A 15919-nucleotide genomic window follows, 5' to 3' on the forward strand; every position below is an offset into this window, starting at 1 on the left:
CTGTCAGAGCCACAGAAGTTTTGGGTTAAGATTTATTCTGTGTTTAATCCTTAAGGGACCATCAGCCTCCTCTCTAATGGCTTTGCCCAGCCCAGGCAGTTTTGAAGTTCAGACTCAAGATGTTAATCTGCGAAAACGTTTCAGTGAGCTCATCCTAATCTGTGTCAGAACACCCAGCTCCCGACATCCTTCTTTCCCTAAAAAAAGCTTTCGAATGCCGCCGTGTCGATCAATGGGTTCCCACTGAGAGCTCTCACCCTCGCATGAGAATGGGTGTGAAAAGCAACCGCATCTCGCCAGGGATCAGCATTTCCATGCAGCCGCCTGAAAATGCCCACGAGCCACGAAACTGGGTTTCTGTATGAGTTTACTGGTGATACTGGCGGCTTTTCCATCCTGAGCCTCCCGCCAGCCCCACGCTCAGTGACAGCGATGCCTTTGGCCCCAGGTTTTTCTGCCTCTATTTTTACCAAACAAATAAAAATGGACCTTTGCCCATCGGGAGCAGGAAACATCTGCCCCGCCACCGCTCTCGCTCCGAATCCACGCTCCTGTTTTTGTGTTTCGATAAAGCGAGAGCTCGCAGAGGCTGAGGCTGAGCAGCCCGGAGCTGCTGGGCTGTTACATGAGATATTCAGGAAGTTATTTGCATGGAGGGGATAAAAGCCCGTGGCAGCAGCCGGCTGCGCTGCAGAGGCGACTCAGCCGCGGTGGCCACCGGCCCAAGGAACTACATCCATCCCAGCTTCACAATGAGTTGTTTACTGGCCTTGCCTGCCTGTGGGAAGAGCCAAGGAGAGCGGAGGAAGAGGAGAGACAAACACAATGCGAGCGAGACGCGTTAGGGGGGAGGCTGGGCTTGAGCAGCAGCCCCGGCATTTCAGCCCTATGGAAGCAGAGAGGGCTGAAAAGGGAATAAAATGAACCATCCGCCGCCTTGCTGCTGCTGCCAGAAGAGCCTCGTCCCCACCTGAAGGGCTGATATCGAAGGTAAGAGGGGAAGAGGAGCAGTTTTTAGGCAGAGGGCAGATTCACAGCGCGGCTCTCGGGGGCAGCTCCCCGGCAGACACAGCCACGCTTCTCGCCGAGTATTTGTAATTATGGCCCTGGAAAAGGAAAGCTGAGCGGTTTTCCAGCAGGAATCCAGAGCTTTCAGGGCAAGAGCTCAGACTGTTCCAGTCAGCTCCTCTGAGAAGATTTAAAACAAAACAACAACCCCCAGCCTAACAAACAGCGCCTTTCTAAATCTGCCTAGGGAGATATTTGATATTTTATTTTCGCCGCCAACTTTGCAGCTTCCTAATCTTACCCGGCGCTTTCCCGATTCTCAGCTCCCCTTTCTGCTCCTCACTTTTTTTTTTTTTTTTTTTTTTTAATTGGAAGGCGAAACAATCGCTGCCGCGGGAAGGAAAATCCGAGTTTTGAGGAGCTTTTCCCTGCTCGTTCCCATCGGGCAGGCTCTCCCAGGCTGGGTCCCCCGGCTAATTGCTCAGGAAATCCGCGCTGCTCATTGTCGGGCTGTCCTTAAGCTGCTAATTCCGAACTGGGAGAGGCTCTGGAAGGGAATCCATGGATAGAGCCCCGCGAGAGGGACCCAGCGGAGAGCCGGGGCGGGGCGGGCTCCGGCGCTAATAACACATCCCTGCCCAATGGAAAGCGTTTCCTATGGAGACCCCCAGGAGTTCCCCCTGCCCACAGCCCCTGCCCAGACATTGGGCCCATTCTTGCGTCCCGTTTTCCCAAGACACGATGGCAGCAGCGCTCGGCAGCCCCGATCCCGCTCGGAACAAAGGCCGGGCAGCTGCCACCCAGCGCGGAGTTTGAGGATGAGCGGCTGAACTTGGACAAAGTGGGATTTTCCGCCTGGGAATAAGGCGGCTCGTGTCCCAGGGACACAAAGGATCGCTGCGGGCTGTCAGGGAGGGATCCCGTGGAAGCACCGAGCCGTGGGAATGGTGGAGGTCCCGGTAAGTCCCCCCCGCTTCCCGAGGCAGGAAAAGCGGCCGGATTCCCTGGCAGCTCCGGGTGGGGGCTCTGGAAGGCTCGGATGGATGTGGGGGATGAATCCAGCCGGGTCTCGCTGGAGATCAGCGGTGTTTGCCCTGCTCTGGCAACTCCCCTTCCTCCTGCTCCAGCCCTGCCGTGGCTGGGGCTGCTCAAAGGGAGAAAGATGAGCTCCAAGTTTTGGGAAAGTAATTCCCGTGTGAGCTACTCCTCCAGATTGCATGGAAATGGTTCTAATCCCACCCTAATTCTCCGTTCCCATCGGGATTCTCGCCGTGGCACTGCAGGTGACAAGTTTAGGAGTTTTCCGTCCTGTTGTTTGTTGTGTGTTTGTGAAAAAGATCCCTTGGTTACAGCTTTCTTTTGTACTTGAAGTCAGTGTCATAAGGACGCTTTAGGCTTAAAATGGGTTGGATGGAAATGTGGCATTCACTTGCGTTTAATGGAGGGCTGGTTCTCACAAACCATACAAAAAAAATTAGGAATTAAGTTATAAATATTATACTGAAAACCTTAAAATTTTGATTTATCACTTCGGCTTCCATTCATGGCTAAAATCTACTCCTTTCAAACTGCAAAATTCAATGAGAAAAATTCAAAGACAGCTCTGAAAAAAACGGGTGTCTGAAGTAAAATGAACCATGAACAACATAATTTAAAGATCTGTCTGTTTGGAAGAGAGAGGATTTTACACAATAAAAGCACATGGCAGAAAAATTTGCAGGAAAAGTTTGGAGGTTTTAATGACATTCCCAAATCATTGTTTGAGAGGAGACAATTGTGTGTGGTTTTTGTATTGCAGCCCTATAGGGACAGAACAGTCAAATCCAGAGGATGGGAAGTGCAAAGTTCACAGCTTGGTGATAAGGACATTCCCCCCTTGTAGTACTTTTCCATCTTCTTGCCCTTAGGAGCATTCCCTAAAAACAAAACAGGCAGGAAACCTTGGTTCTTTGGGGAGTTCAAAGCCTCTGCATTTTAAAATAAAGTCCTGAAACATATAGGAGGGAGGAAGGAGATGGGAGAGGAGGCTGAACAAACATTTCACTGGAATCCTTTGAGGCTAAAAATGAGAATCCTCCTCAACTGATGAAAATTGATGTCTTCCAAACTCCGGGCTCAGGAGCTCAGCTCCACACAGACAAACACAACAAAGTGTGAATCCCAGTTCCCCACTCACCTTCATTTAGGGCATTGCAAAGAGGCACAGAACTGCAAAGCTGCAGCTGGGGATGCTGAGGAGCAGGGATGGAAAGGTCCCCTGGGCAGGGAGAGGATGCTCTCCCAGCTGGAAGATGGATCAGTCCTCCAGCAGTGGCCCTTGGCTGGAGCACAAGAGCAGGAATTAAAGCAGTTTCATCCAGTCCTGGGGACAGGGTGCACCGCTGGAGGGGACGTGGCAAAGCAATTTGGGATCCTGTCACTGTGGCACTTGGAGCCATCTGAGGGGATGCCATGTCCATGATCCATCCGTGCCAGCTGCCCCTCGCCCTGCTTAGAGCATATTTGGGATTTGGGGCTCTATTTCCCAATCTCTGATCTTTACTGGTCAGGGCTGGGTGGCTCAAACGGAGTTCCCAGTGCTCCAGGACCCCAAAGGAGCCGGCAGGGAGCCGTCCCCACGGGCTGGGCTGGGTGGGGATGGCTCCTGGAGCACCCAGCCACCTTCAGCGGGTCTTTCCAGGTCAAGCGTGCGTGCAGAGCCTCACTCTGCTCCTCCACACCTTGCTCCTCCTCCCTAAATAAGGATCCGATTTAGTCCCGGGGAAGGGGAGCCACCGCTTTCCACAGACGGGAAATTCTCTCCCTGAAAAGAGGAGCTCTTTATTCCCAGAGCAGACAGTGGCTCTGCAAGGCTTCCTCCTGCACCAGCTCCCACTTCAGCCCCATAAAAGGGGTAAAGATCCACCCTGCTCCGGAGCCAGACCAGCCTGAGCTGACCCTGGCTGCAGGAAAACTTGCTGGATTATTTGTAATGGGTTTGGTTGGTAGAAAAAGGAAGATCTCTTTATCCTGGCAAGTGAAATGAAGGGACATTCATCAGTCCCTGAGACAAAGGTGTGTTCTGGCAGCAGAGCAGATCCTTTCTCTGCTCAAAACATGAGCTCATCAGGCTGTGAGACCCTGTGATGCTCTAAACACACAGCCACAACAGACCTCTTCTTTTCCTCTGATAGAATTCCCATTTTCCTTTCTTGAACCTGCAGACAACTCACCTTCTTCCTCCCCAGCATGTGTTTTACAGATGGATATAACCATATTTAGCAGGAAAAGCAGCATCCAGCCCTTGCATGATGCCAAAATGTCATTGCCTTGCCCTCATCTCACCATTAGAAATCCAATTTCTAAGAAGTTTCACTGCAGAAGCATTGCTGGCTGGCTGAGATTGGATATTTCTGCATTGTGGAGTAATTTCTTAGTTATTTTAACTTGACAGTTATTTTAATTTAGTTATTTTAACTTTACAGGAAAAAGCCAGGTTGGACAAGGCTTAGGGGTGGAAGGTGTCTCTGCCCATGGCAGGGATTGAACAGGATGAGCTTTAAGTTCCCTTCCAACCCAAACCATCCTGGGATTCTACAATCCTCAAAATTTCCCCTTTTCCCCTCAGAATAAAGCCATTTAAGAGAATAATATTAGATCCAGCCCCTGCAGTAAATAAATGGAAGGCACAGATCCCTGAAGGACCCGAAGGAATCCAGACAGCCCCTGCAGCCAGGCCACCTTGCCCAGGTGAAATTGGTGTTTGTGCTGGTGCAAGGCAAGGGAAAAAAAACACTGTAATTTCTGGATAATCAGAGGAGAAAGTTCAGCTCTCCCGTTTCACCAAAGGGAATTCAGAGGATCCAGCCCAGCAGGGTGAGGATGGGGTGACAGGAGGGCTCCACGTGGCTCAGAGGAGCTGAGGAAAGGCAACAAGGAGCCAAAAAGCCATGGAATGGTCAAGGAACCACTGGAAATTGTGTCAGGGAAAGCGAAGAAAGGCAGCTTGTTGGTCAGGCTGCTGACTGGGAACCTTTTGGAGCTGTGAGCAAATAAACCCAGGCCTGTTGTTGGAGTCCCCAGTGGCTTAGGGAAACAGGAGTCTCTTATTTTTTGTGCTGTTTTTTTTTCTTAGCCACACTTTGTAATGAACCAGAGCTACATCAAGGACGCAGCAACCTCTACCACAAACATTATTCCTGGGTGAAATCAACTTTGCTTTTCAGCACTTCATCAGCTTTTCTTTGCATCTAAACCTTCTCTATTGAATCCAGCACTGCCATTACCCAGCAATTCCCCCTCGGTGCGAGACCTGGGGCTCCAAACAAGCAGCATTCCCGCACCCAAGGCCGAGCAAAAAGCCGCTCTTACAAGTGTTAAATAATGCAAACTTCGCCCAGAAGTTTGGGGTGAATTCCATGGTTTCCTGGCTGCGGCCCAGCCCCTCTGGAGGCTGCTGGGGATGGGGAAAAGCAGAGCACGCCAAGGGTTAAAGGGTGATGTAAATGGAGAGAGACATTCTCAGTGCAAACAAAAGGAGAGTCATGCCCTGAGGATCAGTGGCTGAATATGGGGTAAGGCAGTTCGCGATTCTCTTCTGAAGGAAACATTTTAATTAGCTCAATCCAAAACAGATACAGCCCAGAGAAGGCACCACGAGCAGGAAATGCTTTGTAAGTCTCAGAGGACAGTGAGGAGACAACGGCGGTGCTGAGCAATTAAAAACACAAAAAAAAAAAAGGGGGGAAAAAAAGGAGAGCGCCTTTAGGATTCGGGCTGAGCGGCTCAGGTTTCCTTCCCTGCTCCATCCTGGAGAAGAATTCATTTTGGGTCCTGCTGCAATTCGTGCACGACAGAAAGGAGCTGCTGAACTTGGAGGGGTCCCCAAGAGGCAAAGGCAGCTCAGGGCAGGGGACAGGAGCTCCCACCTCACCCAGAGCATCCCTGCGCTCACTCCTGGCCGGGGAGAGGCGATGCCCCCTCAAGCAGTCCCATCTCTGGGGTTTTTCTCTCTCACAGAGGATTTGAAAGCGGCTGCGGAACCCGAGTGAAGGGAGGAGCTCCCGGGCTCACCTTCTCGCAGGTACAGAGGCGATGTCGCACCCGCAGCAAGGGCCGGGGAGTGGCAGCTCCGGTGACACTGAGCACAATAAGTGTCAAAGCCATGAATAAGAGCCTTCCTGCCCTGTTTTTTAGGCTAATCACCCGCAAACGTCCCCTTTCCCCGGCATACCGGCCGGGCATTCACTCCGATAAACTGGGAAAGAATGGCCCTTTGAAGCTCCACAAACCTCCACGGACTTCAAAGTCCCACTTCTGTCTGCTCCTTTCCTACTGTTCTCCAATACATCACTTAGGATTAGGAAATGAAAGAGATTAAAGCGTTTCTCCTTCCCAGCGCTTCGGATCGTCAATGGAGCTTTGTTTACAGGCAGCTGCTCCGCTTCCCACCCTCTAATCCCAGCCTTTCCTTGCTCCTACAGCCCCGGCGAGGAAAACAAGGTTACTGGGAATGTGCGAGGAGCTCCGGAGAGGATGGAGCACTCACAGACACTCAGCCAACCCCAGAACTCCTATCCCAAGCCATTTCCCATCCCTACAGCTTTCTCTGGAGAAGGCAGATCCAGCATCACCTACTCCAGCTGCTCCAGCTTTCCATAAACCCACACTGCTGGCACTGGGAAAACAGAGGCAGCACCAGCTCCTGCCCTGGCAGCCTCCAACAGGGAAAAATCCAACACCACATTGCCCCAAACTCGAGGTTTGTCCTTAAAGCTGTTGCCAGTTCACACTCCCAGAGTTGCCTGTGACCAAAACCAAATTTTACTGAAAAAAGAAAGTAGAAGTAAGAGGAAATTCCATTGCAGGAATGGAGATATTTAGTTTTTCAGGTAGAAAAAGTGGATTTTTTTTTTTTAATATATATAATGGTTTGGATTTTATCTATTCAAACAATTGCAGTTTAATCTTATTTCATCTATAGTCACCAGTCTGGAAGAACCCAAGTCCTACAGATTTACACAGAATTATCATCTCTGCAAAAATCTGCGAAAACCCCAAACATCTCCCCGCACAAACCCCTTATTTGAGCTTTCTGCCGAATTAAAGGGGAACAAAGGAAGGAAATAAACCCCAAGAAGTTGCAGAGATGAGTTAGTTGTAAAGCTGTAACCCTGGGCTCCGTGGTGGAGTAAGTTACACATCCCCCAGGTGTTGTAGCAATGGGGTGAGGAGCAGGGAGCTGCAAACCCTGGAGTGAATGGAATTTTTGTCAGGAGAAGGCAGAAATAAAGCTCTTGCTGTGCCCTAGGAAAATCCCTATTTATTTCCAAGGTCGAGGGTTGAGACCCTATCAAAACACAAGGCCTGGTGCCACAACCCAGAGAAACCTCCCCAAAGCCCAGTGTCCTGCAGGTTTTGGCTTCTCTACCTATAAACCTTTGTTTCTCAAGATTTAAGAGACAACCTGAGTACACACCATGATAATCCAGCAAAGATCCTTCAGCTTTGGGAGGTTTTCCCACCAGGGCTGTGCCAGACCTCCCAAACCCAGAGTTCAGTTGTTCAGATGAACACACAGGGCTGTCCTTCACATCCAGACTGATAAAGTTCCACTCATCTGACATCTCACATGACTAAAAGAAAATGAGATGATGCCAAAAATGTCAGCCCCAAACCTCACGCTGGTTTTTCTGACCTCAGTTTGCTGCACATGTGGAGATTGGTGTGGGGCAGGAAGAATGGGATAATGGAATGACAGGGGCTGGCTTTAAGTTTGTTTTTTTCCCTGCAGTAATTCCTGTTCTAACAAACACTTGCTCTGGATGGAGCTGCAGTCTGGCAGTTTGGAGGTGTCTTGGGGTGCTGGGAGGAGGAAATGCAGGAATTGTAAACAGGATACTCAGGCACCATAGGAAGTAACACCAAGTTTTCCTCTCGTTTCAGTCCATGGAGGATGGGATTTTTCTACTATAAAAGAGCAAAGCCTGGAGCTGCTCTGCTGAATCTCACTCTGAATTATTGAAATGGGGTTTTGTGAGGGATGGCTGCTGGAGATTTGCTGATAGCATCCCTGCTAGGAGAGAGAATATTCTGAATTTTCTCACACTAAACAGGTTTATTCCATTACATTCCTCCCCTCTTGGACTGACCCCCCATTTAAATACAGGATTTAAAGCTTTGCCCTGCCTGAAATATAGAGAAAACTATTTTTTCGTCCTCTATTTACTTACCTTTTAAAAATATATTGTTTTACCTTTTCCCAGCAAGGTGAGAGCAGTGGTGACTGTGGTGTCCATGAAGAGCATCCCACTGCTTTCATCCTTTGTGGAAAAGAAGGAAAGGGAATTTTTACACTTGGAAAACTCAATCTGTGGACTCATCCTACAGAATTTAAAAGAATTTAAAGCACATGGCTGGGTTTCAAAGCCACTTGTCAGCTTGTTTAAACACCTCAGGGTTCCATAGGTAAACAAGCCAGGCTGTATTTTAAAGCCCATAAGTTAACTAGACAATTGCTGGCAGGCAATTCCCAGAGATTAGACGCTGGATAAAATGGGATTTGACCTTGGGCTGTCTGGAGCAGAGCAGGGAGAAAAGACTCAGGTGATGGAGCATCTATTTTATGATGTGAGGAGTATCTGGGTCAGGCTGCTGGCAATGAGCACTTGCTCAGGAGCAAAGGTGAGAGTCCCAAAGGCACCTTTCAAACCTGAGTCTTGAGGAGCTGCCAAAATCCAGGCCAGGTTGGAAAGTGAGGTTTCCACTGGGCTCCCAGGCTGGGTGAGGTTTCAGAGGACACCCAATCCCTCTGAGACCTCCCCAGCAGCCTGGAGCAGGAGAGTGTGGCACACCTGGGGTTCACACACCCAGGGAATCACATTCCAGCATCAACACAAACTCCTGATGGGGATAACAGGGAGTGTCTGCACTGGGACAGAGCTCCAAGCCAAGGATTTAATGCTTTAGGCTGAGAGTTAAGCCAAGGCTCAGCTATTCCTGTTGGAGCTCATGTGAGCATTCCAGTCCAATCCAGGCAAGACCTTTCCTTTTTTCCTTCCACCACAGATCCAAAGAGAGTTCCAATCCCACATTTGAGATTTCACTCCCGTCCTTCTCATAAATTTAAATATTTGATATAGTTTTTTCAGCTTGTTTTCCAATAAAGCTCATTTAACCATGATTTTAGTGGGAAAAACCTCCACAGGAGAGACCTCCAAGCTCCAATTCATCTTTTTGGATGTCCAAAGGATGACATCATCTGGGAAGAGAGATTTGGGCATCCTCCTTTCCTGCTACTTTGCCAGGTGCAAAGGTGAGGTGCTGCCTGCTCCCAGGGTCACAGCAGCAGTTTTTGGGAAGCCTGTGGTTCCCCAGGCATTCCCAGGTGAGGAATTTTCCCTTTTTACCTGGGCAAAGCTGTGGCTATTCCAGCTTTCCCAACCCTTGCCATTTTACCAGCAGTGCTGACAGCTTGCATGCGAGAACTCCCAGGAGGAAAACATACAGAAAACATCTGATTTTGATCATTTGCATCCCAAATTGTCTCGAACCCATGCTTTGTTTTCCATTTTATTTGTTTATATGTTGCCATCGCAACCTTTAACACCACTCAGTGACAGGTTTGGAGCTGAAACTCCTCTGTCAGGGGATCACTCTGGAAAGGATCCCACTTTCACAAGGGTTTCGCCTCCAAATTACTCCCAGTTGTAACTCCTAAATTTTTTAGATGACAAGAAGATTCCAAACTAGTTCATATTTGGTTGGCTGGAATTTGTAAGGAAAAGGTCTTTCCCTTCATGACCCAACTTTGCTCCACATTTCTGAGAAGTGCTGAGCTCATGATCCAACTCACAAACCCTCCTTGCTCCAACGAGGAGACTTTCCAAGGGATTATTCTCACAGGCATTAAAAATATTTAAAATAGCCAGGAGGGATGATCTGGGGAGTTCAGGAAGCACCTATGTCCAAGTAAAAACATGCTCACTTCAACTCCACATGTCTCCAAAGCTTGTTGAGTTGGGACAAAGTCCTACAAGAGTGTAGTCCATGAGATTTCCCAAATTTCACATTCCAAACCCCGACAAAGAGTAGGAATGAAAAGCAGCTGTTGGTCCAGCTTGGAGGAATCTTTCTCAGGAAAGTTTTACACTTGAAAAAAAAAATTCCTTTCAGAAGTAATACCATATTTACAGACATTTTTAAGCAGGGAGAAAAAAGCAAACATGGTTTTGGGAAGTGTTTTTGATAAATATTTATGAGGTACAACAGTTTTCCACTTTGGAAAACATGTGTAAGGATGCTCCTATTTTCAATTAGAAAAAAAGGCAAAGCAGCTCCTCATTATCATGGATTTTGAAAGGTTTTTTTGCGTCAAAAAAGGTTGAAAATCCATAGAACTTGCCTTTGTGCACGGTTTTAAGCAAACACTATAATTTTCAGGTATTTTTCTGTTACAGGTTTAGGGGAAAAATTCAGATTTTTTTCTGTTACATTTCTTTCCAAACGTACCGAGCCAATTCCATCCCAGATTTTAAAGAAAAACCTTTCCAAGGGGGAAGTTGGAATTATCATAGAATGGTTTGGGTTGGAAGGGACCTTAAAACCCCTCTTGTTCCAACCCCTGCCATGGGATAGGGACATCTTCCACAGAGTGGGTTGCTCAGAACAATCACTCTCCTTCAAACACAAGGATGAGGGAGTGCTGGAAGGAAAGGAAATGCCAAATTCACTAAATTCCGTCTTCAACTGTGAAAAACCCCAATAACAGTGGAATTTTTAAAGTCTTGCTTGAAAACTAATTCCTGCTCTTGTTTGCACATCCATTAATTTGGGAATTTCTCTTGCACGGCCGCTTTGGGGGACTGGTTCAAGACTGATGACATTTCTCTCTGTCTCTCTCTCCTTTAGGATGAAAAGTTCCATGAGGGAGATGCGGTAGGAAGGAGTCCAGCCACCTCCCTGGAATGTGTTCCTTCGGGAAGGGACGAGCTCCCTGCCTTATTTTATGGATGTCACTGAAGTAGACTTTGAAGGCCTTTGGAAGCCCATCCCAGACTTGGCATGGGAAACCACAGCAACAACCATACCTGCCTGACAGATGATTCCTTCAAGTACAACCTGTACGGGGCCGTGTACAGCGTGGTCTTCATCCTCGGCTTGATCACAAACTGCGCCTCCCTCTTCGTTTTCCTCTTCCGGATGAAGATGCGGAGCGAGACGGCCATTTTCATGACCAACCTGGCGGTTTCAGACTTGCTTTTTGTCTTCACTTTGCCCTTCAAGATTTTTTACAACTTCAACAGGCACTGGCCCTTCGGGGACTCCCTGTGTAAGATCTCGGGCACGGCGTTCCTCACCAACATTTACGGGAGCATGTTGTTCCTCACCTGCATCAGCGTGGATCGCTTCCTGGCCATCGTGTATCCCTTCCGCTCCCGCACCATCCGCACCAGGAGGAATTCCGCCATCGTCTGCGCCGGCGTTTGGATCCTGGTCCTCAGCGGCGGAATTTCGGCCTCGCTGTTCTCCACGACCAACGTGTCCAACACCAGCACCACCTGTTTCGAAGGGTTCTCCAAAAGGATCTGGAAAACCTACCTGTCCAAGATCACCATATTTATTGAGGTGGTGGGATTCATCATCCCTCTGCTGCTCAACCTCACGTGCTCCTCACTGGTCCTCCGGACTTTGCGGAAGCCGGCCACCCTGTCCCAGATTGGGACCAACAAGGAGAAAGTGCTGAAGATGATCATCGTGCACGTGGCCATTTTCGTCGTGTGCTTTGTCCCCTACAACTCCATCCTGTTCCTGTACGCGCTCGTGCGCTCCCAGGCCATCGCCAACTGCTCCCTGGAGAGGTTTGCCAGGACCATGTATCCCATCACGTTGTGCATCGCCACCCTCAACTGCTGCTTCGACCCCTTCATCTACTACTTCACCTCTGAGTCCTTCCAGAAGTCCTTCAACATCAAAACCCAGATCAAGATGGATTCTCTTTTCAAGACAGAGATGCCGCTCACAAAGACGGCGCTGCCGGCGCCGCAGGATGAGATCAGTGACCAGGCCATCACCAACGGAGGAGATCCCACATCTGAATCCCATTTCTAGGGAGATGTTTACACAGGGAGTTATCCCCCATTAACTCCTGGTTAGCACCACGTGGCAAAGAGCAGCTCCAGAAAATGGGGGTTCACACGTGGGGTTAACGAAGAAAAGCTGCTGGGGATGACAGATCCTCACACTGGGATGGTCCCATCACATTCCACAGGTGAACACGAAGGATGAAAACCCCAATGGATCTCCCTTTGGAGATTATGGATAGGCTACAACACATGCATCAACTCAGGAGGGAACAGAACAGCTTCTTTAGCCAGGAGATGCCAACATTTGGCATTTCTCCCCCTCAGCAGTTGACATGGGACCAGTTGGGAAGCACAAAATTTCATTTCCTTAGAGATTCCTGCCAATGTTTCCTTCTGGAGGTGCATCCTCATCCTCATATGTTAACTCAGTAACTTCCCACAATATGTATGTTTGCTTACAAAGGCATAATAAAAGCTTGTGGCTTTTCCTTACTCCACTGCCAGAGTGTAGAGCCTGGTTATCCTACAGACTGGAATTTACAGAGAGGGTTGAAGTGTAAATAATTGTTTAGCAATTAGGCAAAAGAGTTGCTTGGTGACAGAAAAGATAATAAGAAAGAAAAAAAGAGAATTATTACTACAGTGTTGAAATATGAAGTTTCATTTTTATCAGATTAAGCTGTCATTTAATTTATTTGATTATTTTTTATGCCACGTCTGGGGAGGAGTAAAGACCTCATTAATGATCTTTTGCACCTGGGCTTTCATATCCCAGGGGATTTTATGACTATTTCTGGGAAGGGCTGGACTGTAAAGTCAGCTGGAGAAGGGCCTGAAACCCCAGAGTTTTTCCAAGGGCAAAGCTCCCATACAGAAGCTGAAGGCCCAGGAGTGCTGATCCCACTGAAATATGGACAAGTGGTGTCAGAGCACCCAACCAAGGCATGGTCTGTGATTGCTTAATGGGTTTTTAGCGCCTCAAAGTAACTCAGAAAACAATTTGCTGCACTCTTTGCTTAGCTGGTTACAGCAATATTGTCTTGTTTTCCAATTAATTTATTACCTTTCCTTTTATAGATTACAGAAATATATGGAAAATTAATTATTTGTATGTGTTGCATTTTACCACCTGGTTCCTTTCTCCAGCTCTTGGCTTGTGTTTGAAGCTCTACAGCCCTTCCCAGGCTGGTTCATTCTCAAGTGTAAGACACAGAAATGAGGAGAACAATTTAATTTGAAAAAATATCAAGTTACAACTTGTTAGCTCAGCAATCTACATTACCATGGTAAAACTACTTCTAGGACTATATTGCCAAAAAAAGAGACAAATTATTAATTGAACAGATGTTTTCCACTTAACTCTATTTTAAGTCTCTCTGATGAAGCCTCGTGAGATACGAGAACAACACCTCAAATGTGATCATTTAAAGCAACAGAGGTTTAAGTGTGAGAAGAATTCAGCTGTAAAATGTTAATGCTTCCAAGGGAATATTTATTTAGCACTGCATTCACTTTGAATAAAGAAGTCAGTGGCTAACCAAGGTTGAGAGACCCCAAAAATGATTCTATTTCAGCCCTAAAATGTCACTTATTGGAGAAAAGCATATGATCAGCTCATTATACACAGAGAGCATGAGAGCAGCCAAAATATTCAATTTCAGCTCTGAGTTACAGCAATCTTTACTGGAAATTTGCACACAGGACTGGCCTGGGAGGCTTTTCTGTAGATTAAACTCTCAGAAAACTGCGCTTTGGAGCAGAAAAATGTGAAAACAGGGAGAGATCATTGGAAAAAGTTGGTGGAATGAGGTCAGTGTAGGACAGGGACAGGCGTTGACAGGGAATTTGTCAGCAGCTGGGAAAGTTTTACCTCCAGCCCCAGGGATGAGCTGGGCTTTAGGAAGGAGCAATATTTGCCATTTTACCAGAGGTGGTTTCAGGCAGTGCTCTTTCCCTTTTCCTGCTGGACCCAAACTCTTCACAGGGAATTTTCAAATCCATATTTCCTTTGGCTGATCAGCCCGTCTCGACCCTTGCCGTGAAATGTGTGTATTTCAGAGAAGCTGTTCCTGTAACTTCAGATCAAAAGGCAAAGTGAGGGATTTGCCAGGCTTCCCTACAGGCAGAGTTCTCCCCATGGAGCAAATCCTTCATCCTAGGGCAGAGAGGAGGGTTGGGGAACCATCACACACACCCCAAACTCTGTGAGAAAACCCCATCCTAAAACCCTGCCAGGAACTGGACTTAACGAGACACAAGCTGCATTTTTAGGGATGAGAGAGGGAAGGGAAAAAGAGCAGGAAGAATTCACTAACAAACTTCATTTCTAGGGGTGGGAGAGAGAGGGAACAAGACTAAGAAAGAGTCACTAAAAAACTGAGGGTGCATTTAAAACCACAGAATATCCCGAGCTGGAAGTCACCCACAAGGATCATCTAAGTCCAACTCCTGGCCCTGCACAGGACAGCCTCAAGAATCCCAACTCTGTGCCTAAAAGCACATCTTCCTGTTTCCAAGGAAAACATTTGGACTATAAGAAAGTGCTCATCTCTGAGGCAAACCCCTGATTAATTCAGATTTACAGAGATGAGAAACCTGTTTACGCTCAGCTTGTTCTCAGCCGACAACATCCAACTTCCAGCTTGGAAATCTTATTTTAAAGCTGCTGGTTTACACTTGCAAAGCAAGAAGAGATTCCAGAGTTTGTGGGGTTTGGGAGTTTTGTGGGACAGGGCTGTTCTCATGGCTGGTGGCTGCAGAATCTCTCATTTCCAGAGTTCTGAGACACCTTCTGCTCTGGATGTGCTCCACAGACCTTCCTCTGGTTAAATCCAAGGGAAGAAAGAAAACCCCAGGTTAGAAACCACTGTCTGGGCTTCTGAAGGAAATGGTAAAAGAGAGGAGAGAAACTGGACAAGCTCCAGGCTCCCCATCCATGGCCTGCCTGTAATTCCAGCATAATGGGTGTCTTTTTGGGAGCCAAACCAGTGCCAATGCTTACAAATTTCTGTTTGCACTTTTATGAGGCAAGAGCTGTGGTGGATATTCTCACATAAAATGTAATCCTATCATCCTGTGCCAAAATGCCAACTGAAAAGATCCATTATTTTGTAACTTAAGACCTCATAAATTATATGGAGGTCACATGATGACTGACACTCACATCTGCTGGGACAGGTCTTGACTAATCTGCTTTTTTCTAGGTCAGGTACACCGAGTACACACTCCATGGTTTTTGGATAAATAACCAATTATGCATTCAGAGAGAGGAAAAGTCATTTTTCAGATGTCAGCAAAGCCAAACTGGGAGGAGAGGGTGGCAGAAAAGTGGATTCCCAGTTTTTCTGGCTGAGGGGCAGTTGAGTGTTCCTCCCCCCGACAGAAGGCTGCTGTCAGCAAAGAAAATGCCACAACTTCAAGTTTAAAAACAAAATCAAATTAATTAAAAGTCACTGCCTTTAGCTGAGGCAGGACCCAGAGATCCTAAACAAACATTAATAATGGATTTTCTTGCTCCCAACCCTGTTCCCTTTCCCCAGTCCTCCCACATTCATTCACCAGCTTTGCAGACCATTGCCCAGCTGGAAGAGCTGCAGCTCCAAAGGGCTCCTGAGCCCTCTGCCCCGCCCAAACCCAGCCTGGGGTGCCCACACCTGGTGAAATTCGGTGCCTACGACAGGGAGAATCAGGACTTTGTCCCACAGCCCCAGAGAAGCTCCTCTTGGTGCCACCATGGGTGAAAGGTGCCAAATCTTACGTAAATCCTGGATAAATCTTGTGAAAATCTCCACCAGCTTTGCACAATTGGTACAAACTACCCAGAGTCACACCTACGAACCACAAGGGCA

General features: G+C 47.7%; 1 protein-coding gene across 3 annotated transcripts; it reads left to right on the forward strand.

The window, feature by feature from the left end:
• Positions 1–596: 596 nt before the first annotated feature.
• On the forward strand, positions 597–14761 carry LPAR4 (lysophosphatidic acid receptor 4). 3 transcript variants are annotated; one of them, XM_058848165.1, is made up of 3 exons: positions 597–990; positions 1384–1967; positions 10897–14761. In XM_058848165.1, the coding sequence occupies exon 3, from the start codon at positions 11050–11052 to the stop codon at positions 12094–12096; it is 1047 nt and encodes a 348-aa protein (XP_058704148.1). In that variant the 5' UTR covers positions 597–990; positions 1384–1967; positions 10897–11049; the 3' UTR covers positions 12097–14761. The 3 variants fall into 3 exon arrangements, with proteins under 3 accessions (XP_058704148.1, XP_058704147.1, XP_058704149.1); XM_058848164.1 differs by lacking the exon at positions 1384–1967; XM_058848166.1 differs by lacking the exons at positions 597–990; positions 1384–1967 and adding an exon at positions 9161–9301.
• Positions 14762–15919: the final 1158 nt, after the last annotated feature.

The sequence above is a fragment of the Poecile atricapillus genome, chromosome 12 (genome assembly GCF_030490865.1).
Source record: "Poecile atricapillus isolate bPoeAtr1 chromosome 12, bPoeAtr1.hap1, whole genome shotgun sequence".
Classification (NCBI taxonomy): Eukaryota; Metazoa; Chordata; class Aves; order Passeriformes; family Paridae; genus Poecile; species Poecile atricapillus.

Coding starts and splice junctions, on each gene's coding strand:
- LPAR4 (XM_058848165.1), top strand. CDS start 11,050: ATGGGAAACCACAGCAACAACCATACCTGCCTGACAGATGATTCCTTC.